At 50.3% G+C, this 27953-nt stretch overlaps 10 protein-coding genes across 10 annotated transcripts; 3 read left to right on the top strand and 7 right to left on the bottom strand.

Moving 5' to 3' along the window:
• Positions 1 to 49: 49 nt before the first annotated feature.
• On the bottom strand, positions 50 to 8079 carry ASPVEDRAFT_154315 (1-phosphatidylinositol-3-phosphate 5-kinase FAB1). Its single transcript, XM_040808403.1, has 2 exons — positions 403 to 8079; positions 50 to 350 (listed from the first exon to the last, which is right to left on the bottom strand). The coding sequence occupies exons 1-2, from the start codon at positions 7743 to 7745 to the stop codon at positions 221 to 223; spliced, it is 7473 nt and encodes a 2490-aa protein (XP_040672013.1). The 5' UTR covers positions 7746 to 8079; the 3' UTR covers positions 50 to 220.
• A 318-nt stretch (positions 8080 to 8397) lies between these two features.
• Positions 8398 to 12123, top strand: ASPVEDRAFT_316589 (uncharacterized protein). Its single transcript, XM_040810514.1, has 2 exons — positions 8398 to 8664; positions 8728 to 12123. The coding sequence occupies exons 1-2, from the start codon at positions 8512 to 8514 to the stop codon at positions 12082 to 12084; spliced, it is 3510 nt and encodes a 1169-aa protein (XP_040672012.1). The 5' UTR covers positions 8398 to 8511; the 3' UTR covers positions 12085 to 12123.
• A 623-nt stretch (positions 12124 to 12746) lies between these two features.
• Positions 12747 to 13781, bottom strand: ASPVEDRAFT_32561 (SUR7/PalI family protein; the record flags this gene model as incomplete). Its single annotated transcript, XM_040810618.1, has 2 exons — positions 12747 to 13592; positions 13644 to 13781. 2 exons carry the CDS (start codon positions 13779 to 13781, stop codon positions 12747 to 12749), a joined length of 984 nt encoding a protein of 327 aa, XP_040672011.1.
• A 601-nt stretch (positions 13782 to 14382) lies between these two features.
• Positions 14383 to 16308, bottom strand: ASPVEDRAFT_45650 (uncharacterized protein). Its single transcript, XM_040813349.1, has 4 exons — positions 16283 to 16308; positions 15518 to 16195; positions 14991 to 15443; positions 14383 to 14905 (listed from the first exon to the last, which is right to left on the bottom strand). The coding sequence occupies exons 1-4, from the start codon at positions 16301 to 16303 to the stop codon at positions 14729 to 14731; spliced, it is 1329 nt and encodes a 442-aa protein (XP_040672010.1). The 5' UTR covers positions 16304 to 16308; the 3' UTR covers positions 14383 to 14728.
• Positions 16309 to 17126: 818 nt separating this feature from the next.
• ASPVEDRAFT_75398 (uncharacterized protein) lies at positions 17127 to 18275 on the bottom strand (the record flags this gene model as incomplete). Its single annotated transcript, XM_040816298.1, has 1 exon — positions 17127 to 18275. The coding sequence occupies exon 1, from the start codon at positions 18096 to 18098 to the stop codon at positions 17127 to 17129; it is 972 nt and encodes a 323-aa protein (XP_040672009.1). The 5' UTR covers positions 18099 to 18275.
• A 764-nt stretch (positions 18276 to 19039) lies between these two features.
• Positions 19040 to 19645, top strand: ASPVEDRAFT_32558 (uncharacterized protein; the record flags this gene model as incomplete). Its single annotated transcript, XM_040810617.1, has 3 exons — positions 19040 to 19317; positions 19363 to 19387; positions 19442 to 19645. 3 exons carry the CDS (start codon positions 19040 to 19042, stop codon positions 19643 to 19645), a joined length of 507 nt encoding a protein of 168 aa, XP_040672008.1.
• Positions 19646 to 20167: 522 nt separating this feature from the next.
• On the top strand, positions 20168 to 21620 carry ASPVEDRAFT_45649 (glycoside hydrolase family 5 protein). Its single transcript, XM_040813348.1, has 6 exons — positions 20168 to 20351; positions 20402 to 20460; positions 20511 to 20660; positions 20707 to 20771; positions 20822 to 20919; positions 20983 to 21620. Exons 1-6 carry the CDS (start codon positions 20267 to 20269, stop codon positions 21510 to 21512), a joined length of 987 nt encoding a protein of 328 aa, XP_040672007.1. The 5' UTR covers positions 20168 to 20266; the 3' UTR covers positions 21513 to 21620.
• A 240-nt stretch (positions 21621 to 21860) lies between these two features.
• On the bottom strand, positions 21861 to 22440 carry ASPVEDRAFT_139279 (uncharacterized protein; the record flags this gene model as incomplete). The annotated part of the gene is made up of 2 exons (XM_040807564.1): positions 21861 to 22238; positions 22309 to 22440. 2 exons carry the CDS (start codon positions 22438 to 22440, stop codon positions 21861 to 21863), a joined length of 510 nt encoding a protein of 169 aa, XP_040672006.1.
• Positions 22441 to 22702: 262 nt separating this feature from the next.
• ASPVEDRAFT_139349 (SGNH/GDSL hydrolase family protein) lies at positions 22703 to 23833 on the bottom strand (the record flags this gene model as incomplete). Its single annotated transcript, XM_040807572.1, has 5 exons — positions 22703 to 22903; positions 22959 to 23214; positions 23272 to 23518; positions 23603 to 23685; positions 23757 to 23833. The coding sequence occupies 5 exons, from the start codon at positions 23831 to 23833 to the stop codon at positions 22703 to 22705; spliced, it is 864 nt and encodes a 287-aa protein (XP_040672005.1).
• Positions 23834 to 23916: 83 nt separating this feature from the next.
• ASPVEDRAFT_65025 (tRNA (34-2'-O)-methyltransferase regulator RTT10) lies at positions 23917 to 27882 on the bottom strand. The gene is made up of 3 exons (XM_040815761.1): positions 27799 to 27882; positions 25036 to 27747; positions 23917 to 24991 (listed from the first exon to the last, which is right to left on the bottom strand). The coding sequence occupies exons 1-3, from the start codon at positions 27814 to 27816 to the stop codon at positions 24260 to 24262; spliced, it is 3462 nt and encodes a 1153-aa protein (XP_040672004.1). The 5' UTR covers positions 27817 to 27882; the 3' UTR covers positions 23917 to 24259.
• Positions 27883 to 27953: the final 71 nt, after the last annotated feature.

Raw genomic sequence — 27953 nt, 5'->3', positions numbered from 1 at the left:
TGAAAAAATAGGTGTATACATTTAGTCTGTTTACAATAGTATAGACAATGCCTGGTCAAACAAATATGGAAGGTAATGAACGTTGGTTGGTTGTACATATATGGCGGGAAAGCCAAGGCTTTTCTCCTACTTGTTCTCATTGATCATAAATCATGTCTATGCGTCTCATCATAATTCATATCCTCATCCATTTGGTATTCATACACGAGATACCACCAGGTTAGAAGCTGTGTTCGGCAGCTCCTTCAATGGCGTCCACATCCGTCAAAGTATTGCTCTGGTTCAAGTGGCCATGGATGTCCACTGGCGCATATCGCTGTATTTGCGGTGACTGGAATTGGTGCCAGCAGCTGGTGTAAAGTTAGCCATATTTCGATATACAACGACCTCGAGGGTACTGACCTTGGTGCTTGAAGCACATAGCGAGCCATGGCCTCTCTAAATCGACTTTTATATTCTTTCGGACTGGTAACGGTAGGTCGATTCTTGCCTCCACCGGCGAATCCGCGGTCTTTGATCCAGGATTCAAGTTTCTTATCCCAAGTATACGTACGGATACAGTCGATAACACCAACCACTAACTCGGATCGACTCTCGTCAATGGCGATCATTAGTGAATAATCCATCACATTTTGACGCCCCAGGAACAACGTGTCATTCCATACGCTTTGGCTCAGAAGTTTCTTCGAATGTTCTCGTGTGAACAAAGGCGTCTCATAAATGAAGTCAACCATATTCTCATCCAGAAGAACCTCATTGCGTTCACCGGTGCTTTGCACCTTGCGGTTCCTCATCGATCCCTTGAGATCAAAGATTCGTGTTGGGACTCGGTCATAAAATAGATTCTCCATCAACAAGAGGAACCAGTTAAACTCGGTGTTTGTTGCAGGATCCTTGATGATCACCTGGTAGAAGCCAAACATCTTTGCAATGGCAGACGGGAGCTCATGAAACAAAGCCTCAGACATTATCTGGAAATACGCTGGAGCAAATTTCAAGAAAGCCTGGGTCTCGATGGGCGACAATGACTTAAGAATGAACCGGTCATCAAGGGTCTTCAGGAATAGCGAGTTGGTCTTTCCTCCCTTTGAATCCCACTTGGCACATCGGGATAATGACTCCACAATGCGATCTGCGATTCCACACTTCTTCCGCAGGGCGTCGAATTGCTCAGCATAGAAGACCTTGCATAGCATTTTTGCCTGGCCTTCCTGGAACTGATACTTGAGGTGAGTTCCAGTGGATCGTAGAAGAGCATGCTCTACTCGCGCTTCATTCACGTCTTCCGCGTCACTCTCCGAATCAAGCGACTTCTCAGAGACTTCGTGACGTCTTTGTATGTTCGCCAGCTTTTCTTTATAATCACCCGAGTCCAATGCAAATGCTATCAACGAGCTCGGTTCGTCCTCACGCACTATTATATCGCAGTCTGCAAAGACGTGATCAGACATCGTGAGAGGGTAATCAAGTGGGGCCCACCCGCTGGCTGATCTTTCTGACCAAAAGTTGGTTAGCATCTTCAAAAGAGTACTTCTTTCATGTTTGGGGAGTTCCTTGAGATCCAAAGTCTCCTCTTCTGGTGATATCTTAGCTAGTTCATCATTAGGATCTGTAATATTAAGACCGTCCGTAGAGGTGCGCTCCTCGTCACTAGGCCCCTCCTCAGCCTCGGCCTCGGACAGATTATGGTCAATGCTCTGATGCTGTTCTGGTGCCAGTTTAGGAGTGGAGGGCTTGGAGGTCGGGGGGTGCTCCTTTTGCTCCTCTATCGAGGGAAGCCTCGCGGATTCTTGGCTCCCCCTACTTGAATCGTCCGCAGACGCTCGAGGGATCGATGAGAGAAGGTCATCACTCTCGGCAGAAGGTTCACGCTCCTCAACTGCCTCACGAACATTCTTGTACACCTCCACGATCGGTTTCGAAGAAGCAAGCGGGTATGCACGAGAGTGACTACCCTTAGCAGCTCTTTGGTCTCGCTCTCGCTGCCGTTCTTTCTCGAACTCACGGCTCAATTGTTCGAAATGTTTCGCTAGAGATGATACGCGACTTTTCTTCGCAGGTATTGAGCGAGGTATCAAAGACTGGCCCGGTGTGAGTCGTCCACTTCGGAATGCGCCAAGACCAAATCGCTCTGACAACTTCTTATCCGACTGTCTTTTATCGGAATTCTTTGATTTGAACTCCAGAGGGGGACTCGCGGTGCCACTAGATCGTTGCAGTTTTCCGGGACCAAGTCTAGTCCCCTTCAATGAGTCTTGAGCCGCATCTTTGAGGGACTGGATAGGCTGGGACCGAGCGCGGAGGAGGGGTGGAGAAGATGCTTTTCCACTGCGACGGAAAGAGCCTTCGGATGGCCTTGGAATCGAAGAAAACCCGGGTTGTGGTGTGGACGGTGGGTTAATTGGCGCCTGCTCAACTTCATTGCTTTTTTTGTTACTCGTGTTGGTGCTCTTTTCCTGCGTAGCATCCCCGTCTCCGGGTGTTGCTTCAGGATTGCCGTAGCCAGATACAGGTTTTGTAGTGGCTCCGGTGCTTGACGATGGAGTTATATGAGGCTTATTGGAACTAAGATCGGCAGTTTCCGATTCATTTTCAACTTCAGTGCCCTCTCGGACCAAGTCTGGAGATGTAGATACCGGTACATCTCCTGGAGTAGGCGAGGGCGCAGCTGAACGTATCTCATCAGCATCGACTTTTTCATCAGGCAAGAGAGCTTTGATCTTCTCGCCCGAGTGCTCCTCGACAACAGACGCCAAAAAGTCCTGAGCCTTTTCAGGAGATAATGTCATGCGGCGAACTATTCGAGCTCCATCTGGCGTTTGGCTTCGCTCGTTCTCCGTTTCGGATGGAGTCGTCGGTTGGTCATCAGTGGAGGTGAGAGATGTGACTGAAGGATCCCTGTCCAAGAAAATCTTCTTCAACTGCAGAGTGGCCAGTCGTCTGATATCTTTCTCTGAAGGGAAGAAATTCTTTTCAAACTCGGCAAACGCAGTATCCCATTCCACGACTTTCTCCTGAACGGCCCTCATGACCCTATTCAAAGGGATGACCTCCCAATACCGGGAATCCATGTACCCCTCTTGCAGCTCTTTAATCAGTAAGGTGTGATCTTCATTGACCTTCTTCGTCAGGCGTTCAATCTCCTTCTTGCAGTCTTCCATTAGGTCCGGAATGACGCTCTCGACATTTATTACCTTGAGCCGGGCCTTGACAGAAAGCATGAACTTGGTGATTCGCTGCTCATTTTTCTGGTAGACATCGTTTTTAAGCCTCAGGTCATTATCGACTTTCCAGGTAACTCTTGTCCTAGGAACAATTATCTCGAGAAGATTAACGGCATCATACTGAATCCGAATAGCAATGTCTTTGAAGCCGAAGTAGCGGAGGTGGTCACGTTGCAAGTCATGGGGACAAACGCCTGCACGAGCATGAAGGTTCTTGCTCCAGAATGAGAGTTCAAGGTACTTTCCGAAGGAGTACTTCCACGTGCTGTCGGACATGGGGAAAACTTGAGTTTCGTTGCCGCATATTTTGCAGCAGCTCCACATCAAGATTGTATCCTGGAAGCCTCGGAGTTTCGAAGGATAAGGCTGCGTAAAAATGCTAATTTGTGCCTCACCATGCACATACTGCCGGTGATGCTCATACATGCGCTTTTCGCACCCGTTGGCGGTACAAATTGCATTTGCGTTGAGGCAGATATCTTCAACATACTGTCCAAGCGTACAGTCAGGTTCGAATAGTGCATCGTCGCCATGCTCATTGTAAAACTCTAAAGCAAGAAGATCCGGTCCGGAGCATGGAATGGATGTCGTAGTGCAGACAAGGCTAAACAGGATGACGATATTTTGATGAGCGTACGGATCAAAGAGGCCAACAGTTCCAGAGATATAGGCCTCCCATTGGCGCTTCTGAGTCTGATAATGGTGCAGTGCTCGGTCGTATTCGGCGTCATGAACGGCTTGTAGAACTTCTTTGACTTTCGGTGACGCCTCTTTAGGTGCCTCATGAACCATTTCCGGTGTTATGAGGCTGAACTTCAGATTCTTAGTCTTCTCATCGGTCGACTGGTCATCATTGAGGCTTTGGTCTCGAAGGCGTTTCAAGTAAGCAAGCCTTCGTTCCATGCTCCTGGCGCGCATAAGTAGGTGAGGAGGCTCAAATTTAACAAAGGGGGACGCAGAAAGAAGTTTCGTTTCATGGTCTCGAACAATATCCTCGTAATAAGTCGGCATAGGAACGTCATCGGGTACATCTGTGACTTCGTTGGAGACGAGTTTATCCTGGCTCGAAGTATCATGTTCAGGATTTGGTGATTGTATGCTAGAACTGTCGTGCATCACAGCCAACGAGGACTGTGGGTGTTGGTGCGGTGTGTCGTCTGGCTTTTTCTCCGTTGTGGGTGACATTGGTATTTGGGCGAATTCATCCCTCATAACACAGGTCTCCAACCTGAGATTATACACAACATAGGCCATGAACTCCGTGATTTTCTTTACTCTTGCAAGTACATCATTACTACCCCCACGTAAGACAACTGTGCACCCAAGCTCTTTCTTGCAGCCTGAGATGTATATGTATGTCTTTCGTTGGCCTCTGTAGACGTATGTTTTCACATCAAAGCCACCACATTCGCTAGTCACTGGGGTCGTCACAAGTTTATCCATTGAAGTGATAACACGGGTCTGCGTGCATCGAGAGACTGCCTCAAGAACAGAGGATTTGACGTTATAGACCGTTGCGATTCCTGCGTTGTCTAGTAGTTCCAATGCCAATCCTGAAACATTCTTTTCAACAAGCAGCAAATTGGGCCGCAGAGCTGATATTCGGCTGACCAGGTTTTCAAGGAACTCGCGCTCTTGTCGAATAACACGCTCCAGACTCATGAACTGTTGTTGGTGGCGAGCATATTCCAAAGCAAAGGCAATGATAAGAATTTTCGGTTGGGCGATGCTTCGGGGCATATTTTTAAGCGCGACATTCTTGCTGAAGACCAAGCCTGATACGTAAGAGGTATCGCCGGGTAGTCCGCCCGGTATCTTTTTTAACTTAATATAGTGACGGATATCCATATCGTCACCACCCTGAACTTCTGGGTCCACTTCGTCGGCGGCCTTCAGCAATATCGGAAGGAGTGCTGTCTCCCAACTTCGAGGATATGGTACCGAGGAATCGTCCAGAAGCTGTCGCAAGAGCTTGCGAACATGCTGTAAGCTAGCCTTTCCCATTTCAACTGGCGGGGCTCCCGAGCCTCTCATGGACGAACTGCGAGTCATTTTGAATCCACTAGAGTTCAGCGCGGCAGGTAGAGCGTAGCCAGAACTCTGGGGGTCATATGGATTGAAGATGCCTTCTTTCGAAGTACGTGGTGAGTGGCGGTGGATGCTACTTGCGACACTGAGATTGCGACGGCGAGAGGAGCGGGCTGGATTGGTCGCTCGAAGGCTGCTTATGCTGTTGTCGTCCAGATCACGTCCCCCAGCGGTACTACGATCCCCGCGCCCTTTCTTAATAGAAGCAAAAAAGCCACCCAGGGTTGTTCTTTCATTTTCTCCGCCATTTTTGGACAACGGCCCTTCAGACACTGCCGCTAGCAAGCTGGGTTGTTCATCACCGCTGGACGCATCGTCAGACAGGTATTGGGCGAGGTCTGGGTCTATTATATTGTCTTTGTGGAATGCAGGAAGGCGCGGCTCGAAAGGAGAGTCATCACCGTGGCGGCGTTGAAACGGTGCTCGCTCATCATGGTAAGGTTTGAAGTTGCGAATAACTTGCTGCCGTGAGTGATGGCGCTTGTGACCCATAGAGTGAGTTCGCCCACTCATAGTAGATTTCAACGACCTTGATGAAGTGGGCCTAGCCAAAGGCCTATCCGGGCTAATCTCAAGAACAGCTGAGCGGTGGTTATGCCCTTCTCCAGCGCGCCTTGTGGCTGGAATCGCCATTGTAGGTGTCTTCATTGGATTGGACTGGGAAATGATAGATGCCGCATCGTCATCGTCGGCACCGATACGAGATGAGTTTCCGACACTGAGTTCGGAAACCCGAGGATTGACCAAAATCGGGCTTTGTTCGCTGTCTGAAAAGTCGGATGAATCATCATCATGTCCGTTGATCATATGCTCGCAGGGTTTGCATACACGGATGGTCCCCGGCTGGCCGAATTTATCACCTGGAATGAGCAGTGTACATCTCGAGTCGAATATTTGGCCGCAGGTGCGACAGTGGTGTTTGCGCCGAAATGTCGAGAATGGCTCGCCACAATGAAAACAGTCTTTTGCATTTTCATCGCGCATCCAGAAGTCCTTACTTAGCAATCTACTTCTGAGCTGTGTTACGACACCGTCACCCGCATTCGGAGGACGACTTTGCGCATTTCGAAATGGCATTCTCTCAAGATTCGTGTTGATAGGGGTGATAATAGTTGGCGATCCCATGGCAGTATTAACTGATGAAATTTGTGACGTCGGATAGCCAGGTAGGCGACCGGAGCGAGTAATCTGCGGCCTTTCTTTGCTATCATTCTGGGCACCCGGATTGAGTGATTCCTTTGACTGAGCTTCTCCGTCCATGAAAGACACAGACGTGGCTATTGTAGAAGGTGTACGACCTTCTGCGTATGCACTATCATCCCCACTAGCAAATTGATTGATGCTACCCGTCCCAGAGACTGGCGCAGTGGCAGATGTATCGGGTGGACGTGACAGGGAAGAATCAGATCTTGTTCGGTCCGGGAGAAGAGGGCCATCCTGCGCCCCATCAATCGATAGCTTATTCTTTCGTATTGAGGAGGGAAGACTTGTTTCGGCCTCACGGCTGGTTCGTCCATCAGGCCTTTTCGAGTTATCTCGAGCTTGACTTCCACTATGAGTACTACCAGAATCCACTATCACCGAACCTTCATACGAGTTATGCCCTTTCGCTTGTAAAACTGGAGAGTTCGCCCGCTGCTGGCTCCATCCTGAAGAGCTCAAAGACGTTGTTCGTGGATAATCATCATTGTCAGTACCGCTCGAGTCCAGTATTTGGGTGTCGTGCAAGGAGTGGGCGATAGGCGTGTCATTCATGGCCCGGGCAGATTCTTTGATCGCGTTGACATGAACTTCGGTAACCGTCGGGTCCGCAGCTCCAGAGTTACCGGGTGGGTTGGGTAATGCGACGTTGTGAGGTCTTGTAGTCGCCGAAGGAGCTACCGAGGCCTTGGACGATATACTTCCAGCCTTGGAGGAAACCTTGGAGGACTTGGCTGCCCCGGAAGCCAAAGGACCATCATGGGTAGATGGGTGGCCTATGGAGGTTGGGGAATTAAGTGTAGAGGGCAAAGGCGAACCTTGATACTGCTGGGTTTCAACGGACATGGACTCTGGAGAGCGTTTCATGGTAAGGCGATCCGACTGAGAGCGCCTCGAGTCCTCTGCTGACTTTCCTACGCCGCTTACCATATCCCTCATCCCCCCAACCGATGTCCGTAACCGACTGTATAGCCCACTTAAACCGCCCTGGATCTCATCGGATATACTCTTATCGTCCACGGCCGATGCGGGGGCGGGTGGGCTTGCGAAGTCGTTGAATACGGTGAGGGCATCTGACTGATAGGCTGCTGTGTGTATTTGGTCAAGAGCAGCATTCAAGCTGTCGCGTTCTGCCTGAGTTGACAAAGAGGCTCGGGAGCTGCGTCGACCGAGAGGGAGAAAGATAGAGGATGCTGATGGGCTCGACGTCCCTTGAGACGCCTGGGGAGCCATCTTCGTTTTTAGCGTCGCAGGCAAGAACACAGATGACAAGAATGAAAAAAAGGCGTCTTAAGAAGGCCACATGAACTGAGTATTTAGCACCAAGTACCAGTTAGCACGAATAAGCGGTGGCGAACATTAGAGCTATTCTGCTGCGGAGACGCTTTGGCGTTCCGGCCTTGGTAGAGGAGATGCTGTGGAGTGAATAGCCATGCAGTAAAGCGCTTTGCATTGTCCAGATAAGTAGTACATCAAGTGCAGTAGCTGAGCGAAAAGCTGCCGCCGTAGAAAGGCAAGGATGGTCAGCGGGTTCTTTGTACCTTCGGAGTTCTGGAAATGACTGTTGTTTCTGCATCGGGTATACCGCTGCAGCCTCAGGTGCCTAACCAGATGACGTGGGGTGTGGCTTCTGTATGGCACGTGCAGTTGTGGCTAGTGAGCTTGCCTGTGACTGTGGCTTCGAAAACGCGACAAGCGCGTCGACAGTCAATTGATTCCATTGGTGGCCCATTTCCAGTCGGATCTCTTTTCTTTGGGGTGGTGAGATAGACGGTTCCCAGGCCTTTACCCACGCTAGACGCCTTGTTGAATGAACACAGCTTTTCCTGTTTTGTGTACTCCGTACTCCGTCCATCCCTGACAGTTCCCTCCGATGCGGAGCCCTCTCACAGGAAGTCAGTGACCCTCAATGCGCAAACTTCAAATAGGTTCGCACGGAAATACAATGTCGCATACGGCCTCAGGCGTTTTCAGAACGTAGTTCTGATTGAATACTACAATGAGTTTATCAAACCTCTGGATCTCACCTTTGATTGAACATTGCCTTTCCAGTTATGAGGAAAACCAGCGAAATCTTGGGTTAGACTGGGAAAACGACGGGAGCAACATTCGCTTTTCCTCGCTTACCCAACAAATTGCTCGAATCAATGATGTATGCCATATTCTCACTGTCACGGTTCCGCTGCTAACAGTCTTTTTTTTTTCTCCTATGAAGTTGAGCGAACGAAACGATATCCCCGTGGCGAATTTGACCGACTCGGATACGCAAATAGACGCAATCCTATCGCGAAAATCGCTGGAAGAATATAAAGAGGACTTTCCCACAAGGCCACTAAGAAAGGATGGCTGTCGAGGGTATACTATTCATTTGGCCGATTTCGAACTGGTGTACGAATATTCGACCGGAAAGCCCAAGCTTCATTTTTACGTCAAGCGGTTCAGCATCATATGGGAACGAGGTATGATCAAGGGGCCACCAATCGGCAAATCTGCTGGGAAGAAACCTGCCCTAGTTACATTGATAAAACGAGTGTTCTCTTCCATCAAGTCGCAAAATCGACCACGCCAAAGAACTGTTGATACAACGGGGGATAGTAACGGGTATAGCAATGGATACAGCGATATCCCTGCCACACAAGTGACCAATGGCCATACGATTGATTCTACGCAGCCTCCCTTAATGTCTCAACTGCCTACCCGCCATTCTACGGATCATGATTTGGCGGACCCTGGTAAATTATTGAAACAGCTCGGGAAGGCACGAGCTCCCGGGGATAAACAACCGAGCCAGGAGAGGTCCATAGTTACAGGGAAATTGGCTGCAGTAGCAGTTCCGGAAACAAACCGTCGCAGTGCGAGCCATATACCAACTGGCACGAGTGAAAACAGCACGTCTGATGAGCCGCAAAGAACGGAACTTGAATTTGAAAGCGGAGGTCCCCAGCCCAACTCAGATAAGCCATCTCCGCAAGATTTGGCCGAGGAAGACATTATACAAACCAACGCAGAGCCTTACTCACCGGATGCGCAACTTAAGGCTCAGCTCGAAGCCTCTCAGCATGTTACCCTTCGACAACCTGGTTTTGCCAAAGCGGCATCCTCAAGTATCGTCGATCCCTGGGAAGGTATGACAGGTATCAGGGCCATCGACGTTACAGTGCCCAAGGATCAACAAGAGCTCCTAGAGCCGGACAGGAAACCGTGGTACCCGCCTCAAGTGGGAGAACCGGTAGTCTCAGGCCGCGTACCGCCGGCGCTGTTAAATGAATGGAATAAGCTTGTTATCCAGAGACATCAGAAAGAGATTGACAACAAGTCAGAATCTATAGGAAACGACCACCTGGTCGCCCCGAGCACACCGACTGCCGACACCAGTTCAGATACCGACTCAGATCGTGAGTGGAGCGCAACGCCTGGACGAACACCTCGCCGCGGTGTATTATTGCCCGTGGATAGTAGTCCATTAAAAGACGACTCGGCTCATCCTGCAAGGCCTCGGAGGTTTAGCCCAAGTGATCAAGGTGGCCCCACGGAGGTTAGAGAGGAGGAATCGCAACATGAGGAGGGAATGCAGGCACCTCCAATTAACCAAAGCCCACGCGCTGAGAGCCCTCCTATACAAGCAGAGGCTGAAAATAACGGACCAAGTGCTGAAGCAAGCGTCGCAGAAATGACTCCTGACAACGACGATGAGCACAAATCTGATAGCAGCTCCGATTCAGAGATGAGCGTATCAGTTCCTCAACCGCTATCTGGCAGCACTCAACAAGGCACATCTGGCCAGGTGGAGCCTGGAGTTTCAAGCTCAGGGCCATCGCTTCCCGAATCTGCAGGACGGAATATTCAGGTTATGGAGACCCCTGCAACAGCTTTCAACAGGTCTCGCTCTGCCACATACAATCAAGACGGCTTCGGAATCGGGCCGGGCAACATGGAGTTCCAATCGCAAGCCGATAAATCGTCGTCTCAATCCCGCGTTCTCAATACATACGCTAGTTGTGATGAAAGCACCAAAGCCGATACCTCACAAGAGAGCTCGAAATCTCTTCCACCGAGCGGCCCAGATACTCGGAACCCTGTACTCGTTATTGGCACCCGATCCAGCAGCGAGGCCCCTGCAACACAACAAACGCGCTGGTCAGGGTCCAGCTCACTCTGGACATCTTCAGGACGCAAAGTCGTGGAGGGGAGTATGGCAACTGCTTCCTTACAACACTCTCAGTCGTCGAGACCGTTTTCATCTTATCGCGACTTGCCCCCGTCGTCCATGTTATCAATAGAAGACGACAATAGAAGCTCGAGCGTGCATAGTTCTGTAAAGGGTAGCCCTCTGAAGATCGATCGTGCAACACCGATGAAACGCTTCGCATCTGAAATGGGGGACAGCGATCGCGGTTCGCCCTCAAAACGAAACAAATTTGATAGCAAACCAACGGCGCTCGAATTAGAAGGTGGACTGGATGAGAGGATCATTTTCCGACGGCAGAGCTATATCATCAATTCCGCACAGTCCGTTGAAGCCGCAAGAGTATACGAGAAGTTTCGGAATGACTATCCCAGCTATCAAGGGAAGTTCGAGCACTTCACGAAGTTATGCTCCAGGCTGCAAGCCGTTCGGGAACGCGGCAGTCTACAAAGATCGTTTCTATGGGACGACTTCATTATCAAGCATCTTCATGACTACCCTGCATACGTCGCGGATTGTCTTGGAAATGAGGTCAAATCCCTAAACTATGAAGAGTACTTCTTATCTTCTTTCTCAAAGCCCACCTACAAGAAGCGTAGTCTCACTGTGGAAGGAACCAGCGCGTGTGCCGCACAGTGCATTACAATTGATGAAAGGCGATCTTCCTCACGTCCAGCTACCAATACTAGCACGAAACCGTCATTCACGGAAAGTCTCAGAGATCAGTTCTCCAACTTCCATGCTCACTCATTTGTGGAAACGCGGGACCTATCGACCGACGATGAACAGTCTGACGATAGCCAAAACGAGAGAGACACCGAATGGAGTTTATCCCAGTATAGCATCCCCGACAGCGAGCCTGCTCGCGCCGCTGCCGCCGCACAGAAAGACAGCAATGAAGATACGAACCTTGAACATATAAGCCACAAGCCAACCATCGCACCCGTCACGTATGAACACGTGGACAGCTCCGAGGATGAAGACGAGGATGAAGACGAAGACATGGAGGACGTCAACGACACAGCCCACGAAACAGCCAGCATCGAACTAGGCGACAACAATAACTCCCAAAGCCAAGCTGAAGCCAAGGCTCTGGAAGCCCCTCAGAACACAGCACCCGAAATTCCAGCCTCTGACGCGGCCTCAAACGCTGACGCAGACATCGAATCCAGCCACGAGTTCCCTGAAGAGTCCATCAACGAAAACTGGTTCGACTCTCTGCGCCATATTTTCCCGACCGGACCTGTCTGGTCTGATGACCCCAACACCCCGTTTAAGAAATGGGCACTCGCAGACCAGAATGTTCTGAGTGTGCGGAATCGTCGCGGGGGCGCGAGCGCCGATACCGATGAGAAGGGCGTTATACGGCGATTTCCGCGTGCATGAGATTAACCTTCTTGCTTATGAGATGACGGCGATGGTGATTAACGGCGTTTACATATGCATGCATGCATTTTTTTTTTCTTACTTTTTGCTGCCAGTTTTCTGCTTTCCGTACATGAGATGTACGTATGTCTTGATTTGCAGGTCCGCACTATATCCCCAGGATTTCAATTTCTTCCTCGCGTCTTCGAAGGCTGTATTATATCGATATCTTTTTTTACTGTTATCTGGGCCCGATTTATTTGTGATACTGGGGGAGCATGGAGTTCGGTTTGCTGGTTGTGGCACCATAACCCAGGGCAATTCTTAACGACTTCAAGTGGTGGATATATTTACAATATGAAATATTCAGAACAATACGAAAATTAAAGACAGGATAAGATATAGTTTGTAATGATTTAATTCATTCTCAAAAGGAGGGTATCGTTATCGTCCGTAAGATCTATCTACATCCCAGGCAAAACTAATAATAAAACATAAAAAGTCGGATATCAAAAGGAAACCAGACCATATATAACCCAATGCAGCCAAAGACATATTCCAGTAGTGTAATTAAATCAAGTGGGTGCAACTTGCATGATATCGTCACCCTTCATTTTCGAAGAGGAATCCCACCGCTAAAACAAAAGGAGATGGTGTTTTTTTGTAGATTTTGTCGTTTTCGTTTAAACGTGGCGGTACGGCTCGTAGGAGGTTGTCCGCTGAGGCGCGTGGTATCCAGGGGCGCTGGGGTGGAAAGGTGGCTGGGGAGATTGAGAGGGGTACGGGCTGCCGACGGGCTCGTAGGTGTAAGGTGCCTTCTCAGCGGTGACTCCACGGTTGCGACCGTGGCGGTGGTTGTAGGGCGAGCGACCGGAGCAGCAGCACGAGCTGATAGCCCAGAAGAGGGCGGCGGCGAGTGAGAAAGCGGTTGCAATCCAGGTAGCGGCGTAGATGTTCTTGCCCATGTTTCCCTCGATTCCGTACGGCTTTATTTGGTCGTTGAAAACGCCGGCGACAACGGTAAACATGGCTGTGGACGTCGCAGAAGCCGCGGCAGTGAAGAGGAAGGCCGTGATGGCAATGAGAGTCGTCACGCAGGAACCCCAGCGGCTGAAAATGGCGGTAATACCGAGGAGGAGCTCAAGAGCGGTTGCAGCAAAGGCGATGATGTAGGCGACTGACATCCATTTCGAGACGTTCTTGTAAATGTTCAGCGCCTTGCCAACATCGTCTGGTAGCGCATTTTCCAGGCCCATCTTCTTCAGGTTCCAGATCTCAATAGGGTCGAAATAGAACTCAGTTTTGGGCGAGGAACAGTTGGAGACCTTGTAGCTGTTGTTGTCGGTGAGGTTGCCCTGGCAGTATCCGAAAAGACCGATGTTGTAGAAGTCTGGGATGTTGAAGTATTCCTGGACCTTGTCAAGGGCGCCGCTGATGTCGCCGTCATCAACCTGGATGTTGAATTGATCCAGGGCGCCTTGGATATCACTTTGGACGGGCGCAGAACTATTTAATTGGGACAGATCGGCCTGTAAAAGTTAGCACTGGGAGTCGCCAGCAAAAAGATGGGAAAGTCGTACCCTGAAGAAGTACAGGTCGCGGATAGAGTCCGTGCCATTATCTGTGGATCCAAGCCCAACAATGATGAGACATATTAAGGCGGCGATGGTGAGAACATATGGGGTGAAGATGCAGATAAGACGGCCGCCTTTACCCATTTTGATGAAGTTGATGAGAGGCGCGAGGTGAGGAGGCGAGGTAAGGTGTTGTTGGACGCGGGAGGACAATGGGTTGATGGATGCAGAAGGACAATGAAACAAGGAGGCCGGTTGGATATTTATGGGAAGGACTGAAGGAGGCTGGATGGCAGTCAGTGATCGTTGGGAGGCGCAGGCTGACTTCGCCTCTTTTCTAAAATAAGCCAAAACAAATAACCTGTGGCTGATCTTCGTCCCGCTAGCCCGCTTTGGGCATTACCACGCGTCACTCACTGACGTCTGCTCTCTGCGACTGGAGGAGCTGAATGATGACTCGGGAGTTTTATGATGGTTTTAACTAGTTAGTTAATAACTGCCGATGCTCACTGAGACCCCTTGCGGTGTATCTGTGCTGATACATGTCGTCGCTGAGAATCTGTGGCTGGATATTCAGAGGATAAAGTTCTTAGCAGGCAGTCCCATTTCTTTCTTGGCAAGCTGCATTTCCCCACAGTAATCCAGTGCCGCCAGTTCAACGCTTCGTAATCTCCCGTCCCGCTGGTTGACCTTCAGCCCAAATCGCACATTCCTGCTGTTACCGTGGATAGGCAACGACATTCCCCTGGACGCTGGTTCTAATATTAAACCAGCCAAATTTCAATTCCGAGCTCGGGATAGTCCTTCTCCATCTCGTTCGCGCCTGTGGCTGTGGCTATTGGCTACGAGGACGACTATAACTGAAAAGAAGATGAACTCTGGGCCTGAGCAGGGCCTGAGCTCAACCTTATTACGTCGTTACCTGGCTGACGGGTCCACATGACAACCCATCACATGATCTTGACACCTGAGGCATAAACATATACTCCATCCACTGTATACGGTGTAAACATTCTTTGTTCCTCCAGTCCCGGCATCACTGTACCATCATTCGTCAATTCGTCTCTAGTTCTCAAGCTTACCAGCTGCAATCACTTTGTTAGCTTTAACCTCTTCTCCAGTATCCCATCCAAGTGCTTCATCGCCGTGTCTATCTCAGGGATCTGTTCGCTCTCCAGCACAGACCTCCCAGCCGTCATAATCAACCGCTCGGGAGCTGGAACAGTCAAGTATTTGTGGATTCTGGCGCGATGGGTGGCCCGGAAGAGCTGTAGATGTTCGGTGTTAGCATATCACAGTGACAATACATATTTGGTGCAAATATGTGTATATATATAGTTGGAGAACACTCACCCGCAGTTGCTTCAATATATTTTCTATCTCCACTCCAATCAACTCATCACCCGCCTCTGTCGCCTTCTCCCGAAACCCGTGATCCTGCATCGCCTGGAATAACTTCCGTTGCGACTCGGGGATATACCGCCTCATACCTTCCTCACTAAAATACGGCGCCAAAGCTAAAAACGCGTCAGCAACGCGGAAAAAAGTGGCATGGCTTCCGGATAGTCCATCATATTCGATGTATTCGCCATTGATAATCTCTCCGGCACCCCAGGCTGCAGGGCCCTGTACGTATTGCATCCAGACCTTCGTCGAGATCTGAGTCTCGATGAGCGTTTTGGAGAATACGCGTAGTAGAGCGGGGAGTTGCCCGACTATAGCCTTGAGACTCACGAGGCAGGCTTGCTTGTCGCCGCGGTTGTAGTGAAAAATAGAAGTGGCCATTTCGTGGTATATGGGAAGTGCCTTTGGCAGGTAAGTTAGATAACCCGACAGAAAAGATGGTAGTTAGGGCCAGGTTGAGAAAAGTGTATACATACGAACCGCTCAGTAGCGACAAACATATAAGAAAAGTTGTACTCTGCAGTGCGAATAAGCTCTGACAACGCCCCGTTAAACTCGTAAATGATGCGCCCCTGCTCATCAAAGTTACATAAATAGTTTGTCATGATATTCCCCCCCTTCGAGGTGACTCCATACCGCCGACATATAAACGACCAGGGCAACGTCAGTTCCTCAGGGAAGTCGATTATCTTCTTCTCCTGCCCGACCTTGACGACGGGGACCAGGGCCCATCGGTAGGCGTGTCGCATGTATGCGATGCAGGCGCTGAAGCCGTTGAATGAGGCTGGTGGCGTGATTCCTGCAGCATTGCCTTCATTTTCGGTGGCGCTTAGGATGCCTTTCACGCTTGGTAGGTTCACTCGTTCATGTAGTGCCTTTCGTACGCGCTCTCTGAAGGAGTTCCGCCGTTCGGTGTTGACGTCGTTGTTGGTGGATATATTCTCTGTCGATAGGTATGGCGCTACTTCGAGGTAGATATCGTGGTATGGACGAAGGACTGCAGGCCAGGTATCGCCGTGAGTAGCTCGAGGTGGCCAGCTGCCAGCACCATCTGCGTTGACGAGGTGCTTCAACTCCTCAAAGACGGGCTCGTTCTCGGGTGCAAGTTTGATCTGAGACAGGGCATTTTGGTATGCTTGGTTTTGGATCGAGACCTGTCATACTTTCACAGTTAGAGTGATATGGTTCAGGGATGGATGCAGTTGGAGAACAAAAAAACAGGGTATATCAGCCGGTCTTACAAGCTCTGATAGTGGCGACATATTGATACTCTTTGATTAACTGCTCTTTGAATATACAAAGAATGAACAAAGAGATGGAAGTCCATGATTTCTTTGCTTTATATGTCCCAAGGACAACTACTAAATTATCAAATTGGGAATTCACATAGTTCTGTTTGTGACCACTGGAAGCAGAGTACCCATGAACAAAGAATTCCTATTCTTAGACATGAGTGTCTCAAAATAGCTATCGCAACTACGGTCCTAAGTTCCCTCGCAAACCCTTGCGAGCAAATCCTGTGCTTTATCTCGGGATTGCTTTCCAACAATCTGGTTGAATGGTCCGAGCCGATCGAATGCGGCGGGCCGCATTGCGCCACCACCAGGGCGCTCTGGCCCATAGGCCGGAGGCCCAAATCTCTTGCATGCACGGTCTCTCTTGGCTGCCCATATGATTCGATGCGGGAACCACATTTGCTTCCGCTGCCATGGGTTTCTTTGTTGAAAGTACAGTTCTGAAAAATTAGAGCATTATGTCGTGGGTGCCCATGTATCCGTCTAGCCCTAACTACCAATGGAATGGGGAGCGTGAACTGTTGTACACTAGTGCTAAGCATGTATGTCTGGAAACGGCTGCCAAGATGGCACAGCAGATAACCAGGCGTCTTCTGGCTTTGTTATTACCTGGTTCTTGCAAGCAGTCGCAATGTTGTCGGTAAACCATTGGCGGCCTCTTCAGACGACCTCGAGGCTGGTGCGCCCAAAGATCGATGTGAGCAAAATTACGATAAGGACGGAGGAGCGGGGTAAATTATTCTAATGTTCTATACTTCTAGTTTAGAGATAATTCTCGAGCCCACGGCTCTTACCAAGGTACATCCTCTGCAGTAGCCATGCGATGGGTAGCGGAATGCCTGTCCACAAAAGAACGAATGTCACCGAACGCCTCCCGCACGACAGGATCTTCCTTATACTCCTTGTCTTGAAAGCCGTAGATGATACCATCGACCCGCGCTGTTCCCAGGAGCATATCCACTCGCCCTGCATCCCCCCGAGTACTTGTCCACCCCATGATCTTGCCTAACTGTCCCTGGTCACGCATCTCACTCGCATTCCTTAACTCAGCACACGTAAAGTTACCCGGCTCCTGGCAATTCCCAAAATTGTTCTCCATCTGCGGGAATCCATCATCCATAAGCCTCCGCGGCGCGTCAATACCCTTGCCCTTATACTGCGCAGCAACATCGCTCGCCTTCCCACTCAGCACAACCGCCTCGTTACTGTTATTCGCAATCGACTCGGCCATAACCTTAAACCCGCGACTATCAGCAGTCTGGTAGAAGCCATACAGCGCCTTCACGCCAGCCGGCTGCAATATCTTGCGTGACAGATCACGCAGGGCCTCAATCGAGCACTCGGGGTTGCGCTTAGGATCACAGTCATCCGGGGTTTTGATATCAAACCACACAAAGGTGATGTTCTGCCCGCGTCGGCGCTCGTTGGCGACGGCTGTGAATATTTCTTGCGCCGTGGCATCGGTGCTGTTGGCTTCGCCTGAGTGATCGGCCCACCATCCTGTTTTCTCTTGTGCTGTTAGGTCGACTTCTATGGCGTTGGCGCCGTGGGAGAGGGCTGTTGTGACGGCTGAGGGGCGGAGGACGCGGTGGGCGATGGCGTAGATTGGCTGCTGCTGTTGGTGTTGGTCTCGTTGCTTTTGTTGATGGAGGTGGTGATGTTGGTGGTGGTGGCCTGGCGATTGGGCGGCGCATCCGAGAATGTTCAGGGCACAGAGGGTAAGGAAGATGGTGCGGTAGACCGCACTGAGTAGAGAAGGCATTGTTGGTATGATTCTGTCTACCGCAGAGAAAACTACGGGGGCTGGACACGTATTAATGTCTCTTATTTTCAGCGACTCGGTGCGACTATCTGGCGTGAAACAATCAGAACCACACCTGGTGGCCCTGGGTTACAAGTAATATGGGGCTGGAACCCATTGTTTGCTGATGTCGTCGAGCTATTGGCTTGGGTTATCCTCCAGATTTGCCAATTACAGGTACGATCGTTCACAGATAAATTGGATTGAGCTGATCTGCAGATCTGCAGATGTGGCGTTGTTAAGATGTGTAAGTAGTCTACGAAGTAGACGATGTTAATATGGATTAACTATATATTTCAAAAATATTCTGCATGGTTTAACTGATGGAATAGCCTCACAATTGATATACTAGTAAATTAGGTATTTTCAGCAAGCAATGTGCTGGGTAAAGGGATTGGAACAATGTTACAGAGATGGCATAAATTGGGTGGAGACCTGAACAGGTCCACCCCTGATTGAGCACGCGACACATGCGCACGCGACACATGTGCTCTGTGCAACACCAAGGAGTTGCTAGAGATAGTTGGCGAGCCACCAGCCATGAATCAATTTTGGTGTAGCGATATAGCGTCTTGTTTGGCTATGAGCCCTTGTTTCCGGTCAATTTCCTTGACTGCCATAAAAGGCTGCAGAGAGAGCCTGTTCGGACCCTACCGTGGTTGAATTGAATACTATTTTTGAGCAAGCCCTAGGAAAGTACCCATAATAAGATTCTTGGTACTTCCATAGAAAGTCTAAACTCAGTGGGCCTAGGATTACTCCGTAGAGAGATCCTCTGTTGGAGAGTAACGCGGGGCATATCAATAAGGTACCGGTACCGAGCCGCCGGGTCAAGGATCTAAAGCCCTAACTGCCGAGGAATGTGCAGCTAAATCCAAGAAGCAAGGGGATTAAGGGACAACATGTCAAATCAGCCTAGCAAGCCGATGTTACCAGCAACAAGAGAGGAGAACACGAATAGAGAGGCCCTGGCGACGCTTGTAATGCAGAAAGCTACTCTCCGCGCTGAGACCGAGGAGTGGATTGACCTGCTATGCGAGCTGCATTCTGGACCTTCGATCGCACCTACAAACCCGCCCTCCCACGCCCAGCGATGTAACCACTGCGGCTTCTATCTAATAGGATATCATTTACTGCATAAAACTATGAGGGGGCCCGACTTTGTGCGATTGGACGGATGGTTCGCGCCTTTTAGTGGAACGTGTTCATGCTGCTATGTATATAGCCTATTCGGCTCCGGGGCATGGCAGGTGGGTGCTGGATCTACGGAAGATCTGGCGATATGATTTGTGAGGAACTGGCAGAGTCCTAGATCTGGATTAGGGGTTGGTTCTACATCTACTACTGTTCCTCCCCCTGCTTCTGGTGCTGAGGGAAGTGGCTGGGATGGAGAAAACGGTAGTAGTATAATAGATGGAACCAATATCGGTACCAGTAATGAGGCACCAAATTGCACGGACCAACTGCAGCGACGTCATATTATTTCCAGCAAGTTAGGTTTAGAGTGATAGCTTAGATAAGAGGTTCGGGAGTGTTTCAGGCTTAGTGACAGGGATGGCCGGGATTCACTCCGGGGTGATAGTTGTTTAGGCTGAAACAGCTAGATGAGATTGAGCAGGAGGCGCTGATTGTGGGAGACCGGCAGACCAAGCATCAGTTCTACTAATGTGATGCTGAATTGTAGACCTTGTTGAAAGGGGGGGAAGGCTTCTGTATCAGATGCAGCATTCGCAGTACATGAGACAAAGTCGGTTATTCGTAATGCAGTTCATGAATCATGATACTGCAGGGATATTAGATGCAATTATGACTTCTTAGTTCCCCGCAGGTACCTGAATGCTTAGATGCGGCACTAACCCCAGTAGCCCTAACTAGCGCAGTGTTTCTTCACGAGGGTCAATCAATTTCCCAAGTGGACACGGCGTCCGTCATCGTTTCAGCGCCCACGGTCCGAACTGCCGTCGTCTGTTTCATTTATATGTTAATTGCGTCCGTTTTGCATTCGGACTCGGCCAGGGCCTGGGCGTATAAAGCCAGCCCACTCTCGTTGCCATCTTATGACTCCAACCGACCACCGTCCTTCCTTTTCTTGCAATCTCCGGACGTGAATTGCAATTCTCTCATTCAGTATGAAGTTCAACGCTCTTTTCTTTGCCTTTGCGGCTGGCACCGCACTGGCTGCTCCTCGACACCAGAAGCGGGCCACCTTTGAGTGTTTGTCTCGTCTTGCTACAGTTTCTGGGTCTCCTGCTAACCAGTGACAGTCTTCGGAGTCAACGAGTCTGGCGCTGAATTCGGCGAAGACACCCTCCCCGGCGTCTACGTATGTCACCCAAGTTACCAGTAGTAGAACGCTGCTGACTAGTCATCCAGGGAACCGACTACATCTTCCCCGACCCGGAGACCATCTCGACTCTGATCTCCGATGGCTTCAACCTGTTCCGCATCCAGTTCAAAATGGAGCGCCTGACCCCCGAGATCACAGGCGCCTTTGACGATGCCTATCTAAAGAACCTGACCACAGTGAGTCCATAACACATCGTGCAGCTTGCAAGCCCTAACAAACCAGGCCATCGAGTCAGTCACCAGCAACGGTGCAACCGCGATCCTGGATCCCCACAACTACGGTCGATTGTATGTCCCTCATTCTTATAATACATATCCTTAGTCTAATCAGAGCCCAGCAACAACGAAATCATGAGCACCCCCGCCGACTTCCAGACCTGGTGGAAGAACGTCGCAACCGAGTTCGCAGACAACACTAACGTCATCTTCGACACCAGTACGTCCCTCCTAACACACAACAAACAAACATAATTATTTTTTTATATTCTAACTCATCCAGACAACGAATACCACGAAATGGACCAAGAGCTCGTCCTCAACCTCAACCAAGCCGCAATCGACGGCATCCGCGCCGCAGGCGCCACCTCGCAATACATCTTCGTCGAAGGCAACTCCTGGTCCGGCGCCTGGACCTGGGTCGACGTAAACGACAACCTAAAGGCCCTCACCGACCCGCAGGACAAGATCGTGTACGAGATGCACCAGTACCTGGACAGCGACGGGTCGGGTACCTCGGAGACGTGCGTGTCCGGGACGATCGGGTCGGAACGTGTGGCGGACGCGACGCAGTGGCTCAAGGATAACGGGAAGATTGGGATCATTGGGGAGTTTGCGGGCGGGAACAACGACCTGTGCCGCACGGCGATTACGGGTATGTTGGATGCGTTGAAGGCGGATTCGGATGTTTGGCTTGGGGCGCTTTGGTGGGCTGCTGGGCCTTGGTGGGCGGATTATATCTATAGCATTGAGCCGCCCAGTGGGGTTGCTTACCAGGGGATGCTGGATACGTTGAAGCCTTATCTGGGATAGATAGGGTGAGTCTTTCTTTTGGGAGATGTACATTATAGCAGGAGACGAGGAAAGAGAAACAGAGTTGTGAGATTCATTCTCAGATAAAATCGTGGCCGTCATATTGAGTAAATACATTCCAGTAAAAGTATCCAAGTAGTACAATCTCAAGTATAATTTCCAAATTGGAAACCTGCGGACCAGCGCAGGGCCATGGCCAATTGTATACCGACGATATCGGGAGTTCTATTACTTTTATTCCTGTGGCATTCGTTGCTTCACCCTTTCATCTCGCATATCGACGAGGAAAGATAAAATTGAGCGACAGCATCGCATGTGTCCATGCTTAATGCTTAAACAGGTTGACTTCTAATCAGACCAATCCCCCAGCAAAGGAGCCCTCTCATCCAAAAGCTGCTGCTCGCGATACGAGTCCATGCGCCTCCGCCACGTCGCAAACCACTGAGTGTAAGCATCAAACGCGCCTTCAGTCGGCGGGGTATCCGCATCAACAACGAGAACCATTTTCGTGACTCCATTTATATCCATGATATGCGGCGTGATGCTCCCGTATCGAGTGGCCGATCGGAGGGGCGGCTGGGCGCCGGTGCCGGTGCCAGCCTCGAGATCGGACATTGCATTCATCCCGTCGGGCTCGCTGGAGCCATAGTACTGGTCCTTGTCCTCATCGTCTTCGTCGTCCCAGTACTGTCTTCGTCGGGAGAAGAAGATTGGTGTCTCGTAGAGCTGGTTGCAGGAGGGGCATCGTCTTAGCGTGGGATTGGGGAAGTGTATGGCCAAAGCGGGGTGAACATACCTGGGACACCAAGCCAAGGGCGAAAGTCACAAAGACGACAGCGCCAAGGATCAAGATGATGATCTCGTCGGCGGCCTTGGCTCTGTCATGATCTGATGGGTCGCCGTGGCCGGGGAGGGTGGAGTTGGTCATGATAACATGTTCACGGCCAAGGCAGAGTTGGTTGAGATCCAATTTCCAAGGCAGCTGCAATTGTGGGTTTGAGTCATTTAAAGAGTTGAAGGATTTTTCCGTCCCGCACTCTTTTTCCTTTGCATGCCTGGTCTAGTCTCTAACAGTTTAGAGTGTGTGATATACTGTGACCCGGCCTGGCCCGAGCGGGACCGGGACTGACTCGTGGACCCACTCCAGACATTGTATACATTGTACTATTCAACAGTTTATATAATATCAACTACCATCCCAACGGCGCCAGCACTGCTTTCATGTCTTCAGCCTGCAGCTGGTGATATTTCGCCGAGGGGTGGTAATCATTCCACCACACACAGCTCACGCCGTCCTCATTGATACATGTCGCATCCTGGAATCCGTATTTTGCAGGGTTGTCCAGCACGTCCGTCATAAAAGACCACGAGTCATAGAGCACGGCCGTGACCTATACTTATTCAGTCGTGTTCTTAGAAGTCGCTATGGGAAAAGGCTGTGCTTACCTCAGTACCGTTTGCGCTCAGTCCCGTTACTAACGACTCAAGCTGCTGATTGTACACATCCAAATACGCCGCATGCTGTTCTACTGTGTCCTCGCCCTGTTCGGTGAAGAACGGACTCCGACTCGTTGGCGGGACATTCAGGAACAAGAACTTGCGTCCTCCGGCGCTGATGATCTGCTCAACCAAAGAGCTAAGCCGGTCCATCAGCTGCGGAATGAACGTGTCCGCCTCTGTGTTGTAGAAGGCATTCCCAATGCTATGGTGCACATTATTAGCTTCTCCATACACAGCCACAAAGGAAAGAGGGCTATACTCGTTCACACCAATCCAGAACCCAAACACCGCATTCTCAGCAGTCCACGGCGCAGACTCCGGCTTGCTGGCGTATGTCTGCTCAAATGTTTCTACCTGGCTGACTAGATCTCCCTGCGAAGAAGCAACGAGAGAGTCGTCGATTGTCGCGCCCCCGATCGCGAGGTTATAAGATAGCACAAGTGATGCGTTCTGCTCGGTTGTTAGATAGCCGACCCAGTTGAGGCCGCCGGTTGTCGTGCCGGTTCCTGTGTTTATTAGCATTTTGTAATGATTACAATCCATACGTATTTACAGGGATAAAATAGGAGCTGGGGAACACAGAAACTTACCCAATGCTGGGTTCCCCATCGGATTCGAAGCGGATGGTTGCTCGCCTGTCGTGCTGAAGCCAGTCTGCGTATACGAATTGCCACTGCGCTTGGAGGGCCATGTCAGATACACCATTGATATGGGCCCGGTATGAATAGCAAGGAGAATCCATACAATGTGAAGAAGTAGGCCAATTCGTTGGCCTGTCGTCGCCACGGCCTGGCGAGTACCATTGGGATGGCACTAGCCATTAGACATAGTAAGAACCTCATCGTAAAGAATTGGCAAGTATTCTGCAGTAATGCAGGTTTGTCTGACACTTTAGCAGTTTCTTCCTGGTTCTTGACTGCATGGTGGGATATATCATAAATTCATAAATCCCAGTTCTGCCGGCCCCGCATTGGCACAGAGAAGCCCTGTTGGAGATTGATTAATTGCTTCTCCGCGTTTGCCAAAATGGTCTCTTGTCGCCGACGGGAATAGTTACTCCGGATCAGCGTTTGAAACGAATTCTCCACGCAGGAAACATGCAGGGGAATGTGGAGAACTGGCATTTAGGCGAAACCGCAAATGTGTTGCATCTAAGCCACTTTGGCCACGGGAGAGCCGATAGAGAAAGGTTGACAAGCACGCTGATCTTTAATTCTATATACAAGTCTATTTCGAAAAGGGAAGTATCAGTTGCCCACTGTGAACATTTCCATCCCGACCCCGCAAACAACGAGCTTAGTTTCTCCCTCGTCTTGGAAAACATCCAACGACGATATATCCGCCACGGAGCTGTACCGGTCAACCAGGTTCTGCACCTGAATCCCGTCCAAGGCTGGACGATCTTTCATATCGATGGTCACGCGCCAAAGCTTGACTCGGTGGTCGTTTCCTGAAGAAGCGATGTCCAGCTGCATAACCCCGTCGCTCATAGTAATGGACTTCTCAATCGCTTTGACATCGTTGACAGATGCTGTGTGTGCATCTGGGATTGAGATTGTAGCTGCGCGATCGCTTGCTTCGTCGTCCTTGTTGTCGGTGTAGAGGAGGGAGAGCGTGATCGCGTTGTCGTCGCCTCCGGCGATCACGAGTGTCGTGGTGTTGGACAGGTAAACTAAATCTATCGACTTTATGCTGTTGGAGTGGATTTGGTGTCGGCTTTCGCAGGCAATGTTTTCTTCTGTTTCAGCTATAGAGCTGAGGGGCTGTTTTAAACTCAGGGACTCGCTGAATGTATAGAATGGCTCTAGCACTGTAGTTACGTCCCAGAGCGTGAAGTGCCCGTCCGTCGAGGTTGTTATCAGGTATAACGATGATACTGTTCGTAAGAATCGTACTTGGGTGAGGCAGTTGCTGGTATATGTGCCGCTAGCCAAAAGTGTGAAATAGCCGTCGTCATTGACGCACGATAAATGGAAGACCTTGAAGATTAGTATAAGATCTCGAATGTGGACACTCGACTTACTTTAATAGTGGAGTTGGAATAAGTCAGACAGAGCAAGAAGCTACCTTCAGCCTGCCCATCATCCACTTCTAAAATATCAAAACACGTCACTCGAAGCTCCGAGTTGGGATTGCTTTTCGGGCACCAGCCCTGAAGAGCCGCCGCCAAACCAAACACGGGAATTGAACTGATCTTCCAAACGAAGAAGTCCTCCATAGCACTACTAGTAAACAGGAATCTCCCATCCTTCGACCAGCCGATATGTTGCGGCGCAGAGTCATGCGCTGTCAGAACCCGCACACACTCCAATGCTCCCCACGGACCTGACCTATGTGGTGATTTTGGCGTGAAAATGCGCAGCGCTGTATCTTCAGACCCGGTAACAAGCAAAGGGTTCCCACCATTAGGAGGCTGGAAACTTCCCAGTGCCTTTATCTCTCTTCCATGTCCACCAGCGCGAATAGAGCGTGAGGCGTGCGCATTGATATGAGCTGCATTAAAGCCGCCCTGGGACCAAATCACTAGAGCCTCTCCAGGCCTTTCGCTGCTCGGATGGAACGCCCAGCGCCGATGGCCGCCGCCGCAGTGGATCCTTGCGACCTCGGAATGGGTCGATTCGTTCCAGATAACAAAGCTCATGCCGCCAAATCCGTAGAACATGAGCTCCTGCGATGAGCTGTCAATGTAGGCACCCTCTATATGGAACCCCAGCGTAGTAGGAGTATGTAGGGTGCGAAGGGACATGGCGCTTTCGGATATTTCCAAGATGTTAACGCGGTAGGTTCCATCCCGTCCGCAGGTCAAAAAGTGCTTGCTATCCGTCGGGGAAAGAGAAAGTGAAGTGAACGGTACGATTCTCGTCAGACCTTCCTTGCTGTGGACTCTGTCAACTTTCATGAGGAGATGTAAAGAACCCGTGGGTACCCTTTTGTATACCACCAGTGATCCGTATCTAGAGCCGACGGCCAGATAGTCGTTGTTGTGGACCAGGGACGCACAAGCAACCTCAAATCCCTGGGTAAAATGCACTGTCGCTCTCTCCACCCGAGGCTCTGTATCGGGCGAGAGGTGGATGTGGAATAGATCGGCTGTGAGAGGGTTTGCGGTTGTTGTTAGGAAAGTAATCACAGCCGGTGAGTCGGACGTCTGTGGTTGGTAGCCTAAGAGGTGTAGAGTAACCGGCCGTTGACCCACTGATACCACATTGGTGAAGGATCTAGCTTGGTGATCGTAGAACCGAATGAGCCCTTGCTTGCTTCCGATGAGAGCAACGCCTCGGTATGGCAGACCCGATATTACGGAATAAGAGCCAAGGTCTTCGTCCACGAACAGAGTTTCGCAAGCCATGCGTCGGTCAATACGGTTTGGGGCCTCAACCCAACGAATTTGGACTTCACCGGCGATGGTCGTTGCGAGGAAGCAGTCTGGAGAAACGAAAGCGAATGCTCTCATTGCAAATTTAGCTCCAGTACTGGTACCCTCCGAGCCTAATGTAACCGCCATGCGAGTAGTCCGATTATAGCATAATAACTCTCCTGCCTCCTGGACAAGTTTCAAAGCCCTGACGGCACCATCATTTCCTCCGGTGTAGACTGTTGTCTCCGCACCCTTGGTGCACATTCCAAGAGACCAGATGTGCTTGCCACTGTGTTGGCGGAGAGAGCATGTGTTGGTTAGTATAAAATCTGGCTTTTGGGACAATGATCGCTTCCAGGCGAGATCCCACACTAAACAACACGCATCCTCCCCGCGGGACACCAGGCTCAGCTTCCCAGTTCCAAACAGCCCGGGAACGAAATCTACTCCCCATATCCGGGCTCCGTGGCCAAAAGCGCTGACAACACAAGATTCTTCATTCGTTCCCTCCCCGTCCTTCACATTGCCGAAGCCAGTACAGCGAAGCTCAAAGCCATCCGTAGAATAAGCGGACGGCTCATCCGGAGACGCATTCTCACAATCTGATATATCCCAGATTCTAACGGTCCGGTCATCACTGCAACTAGCCAGTAGCCTGCCAGGAAGATCTCCGTGCAAATTAGCAATCCCAGGGGATATCTCGACGTCGAAAATAGACCCTTCATGTCCCGTAAAAAAGTGGTGTATCGAACTGACAGCACTGGCAGCCGATCCTTGATTTTCGCGGATAAAGCATGACCAGACTATTATTTCGCCAAAGACCGTTCCAGCCGCCACCACGAGATGGGAAGGAGATATCGGGATGATTTGCGCGGAATATAAGATAGACTTGACCCCTACCACGAGTTGCCGAACATGGATTGCTTTTTCGTAGGTTGACGAAGTATCTTCGACCACGGAAATGCCAAAGACGGCATTATGCGCCGTTACGAGATACGCCGTACTGCCATCATTCGTTGTACTCGGTGCGCATCCAGCAGAAACCCAATCCGGGGCCAAGTACTCAGCACTTGAAGTTACCAAACAAATCACTGGCTCTTCCCTTGCACTGCCCTTTGAGTACTTCAAGTCAACAAGTCTCAGAGACTGACCACCCCATGCTAGAAGTTTAACATGGAGATACCCCTCTTCTTGCTCCTCTCGCAAGACCGTAAACCCGTGAAGGTGGCTTATCTTGAAGACTTTTAGAGATTTTAGGACTTTCCCACTTCCCTCTTCAATAAGACGCGCAAATACCCCTTGGCCAATAAGTACTAGCCTAGAATCTCCGAAATCGAATGCCCGGATTGTGGTGACTGGGAGGCAGGCATCAATTTGCTGGCAGCGGATTAGCAGTGAACAATTAGAGTAATGCCAAAAGTTACCAACTTCGAGTGATGAACCCATGTCTAATACCAGTGAGCTACATGGGCTCGCCTCCAAAGGTCAATCGCTTGCAACGCAAAATGCTCGCTTGTTCCCCGCATAAAAAGATCCAAAATGATAAAAATCCAGCGATAAGGATTATGTAAGTCCCTTATCAG

Source organism: Aspergillus versicolor (assembly GCF_001890125.1).
Source record: "Aspergillus versicolor CBS 583.65 unplaced genomic scaffold ASPVEscaffold_10, whole genome shotgun sequence".
NCBI classification, from domain to species: Eukaryota; Fungi; Ascomycota; class Eurotiomycetes; order Eurotiales; family Aspergillaceae; genus Aspergillus; species Aspergillus versicolor.
Note: the sequence above shows the minus strand (reverse complement) of the source record. Positions and strands in the feature narration are given on the sequence as shown.

Coding starts and splice junctions, on each gene's coding strand:
- ASPVEDRAFT_154315 (XM_040808403.1), bottom strand. CDS start 7,745: ATGGCTCCCCAGGCGTCTCAAGGGACGTCGAGCCCATCAGCATCCTCT. Junction 351..402: donor TATGTGCTTCAAGCACCAAG/GTCAGTACCCTC, acceptor ACTTTACACCAG/CTGCTGGCACCAATTCCAGT.
- ASPVEDRAFT_316589 (XM_040810514.1), top strand. CDS start 8,512: ATGAGTTTATCAAACCTCTGGATCTCACCTTTGATTGAACATTGCCTT. Junction 8,665..8,727: donor AAATTGCTCGAATCAATGAT/GTATGCCATATT, acceptor TCTCCTATGAAG/TTGAGCGAACGAAACGATAT.
- ASPVEDRAFT_45650 (XM_040813349.1), bottom strand. CDS start 16,303: ATGTCGCCACTATCAGAGCTT. Junction 16,196..16,282: donor TGTCGCCACTATCAGAGCTT/GTAAGACCGGCT, acceptor AAAGTATGACAG/GTCTCGATCCAAAACCAAGC. Junction 15,444..15,517: donor TTGTCGCTACTGAGCGGTTC/GTATGTATACAC, acceptor TACCTGCCAAAG/GCACTTCCCATATACCACGA.
- ASPVEDRAFT_45649 (XM_040813348.1), top strand. CDS start 20,267: ATGAAGTTCAACGCTCTTTTCTTTGCCTTTGCGGCTGGCACCGCACTG. Junction 20,352..20,401: donor GAAGCGGGCCACCTTTGAGT/GTTTGTCTCGTC, acceptor AACCAGTGACAG/TCTTCGGAGTCAACGAGTCT. Junction 20,920..20,982: donor TAACGTCATCTTCGACACCA/GTACGTCCCTCC, acceptor TAACTCATCCAG/ACAACGAATACCACGAAATG.
- ASPVEDRAFT_65025 (XM_040815761.1), bottom strand. Junction 24,992..25,035: donor ATTCCAACTCCACTATTAAA/GTAAGTCGAGTG, acceptor CTAATCTTCAAG/GTCTTCCATTTATCGTGCGT.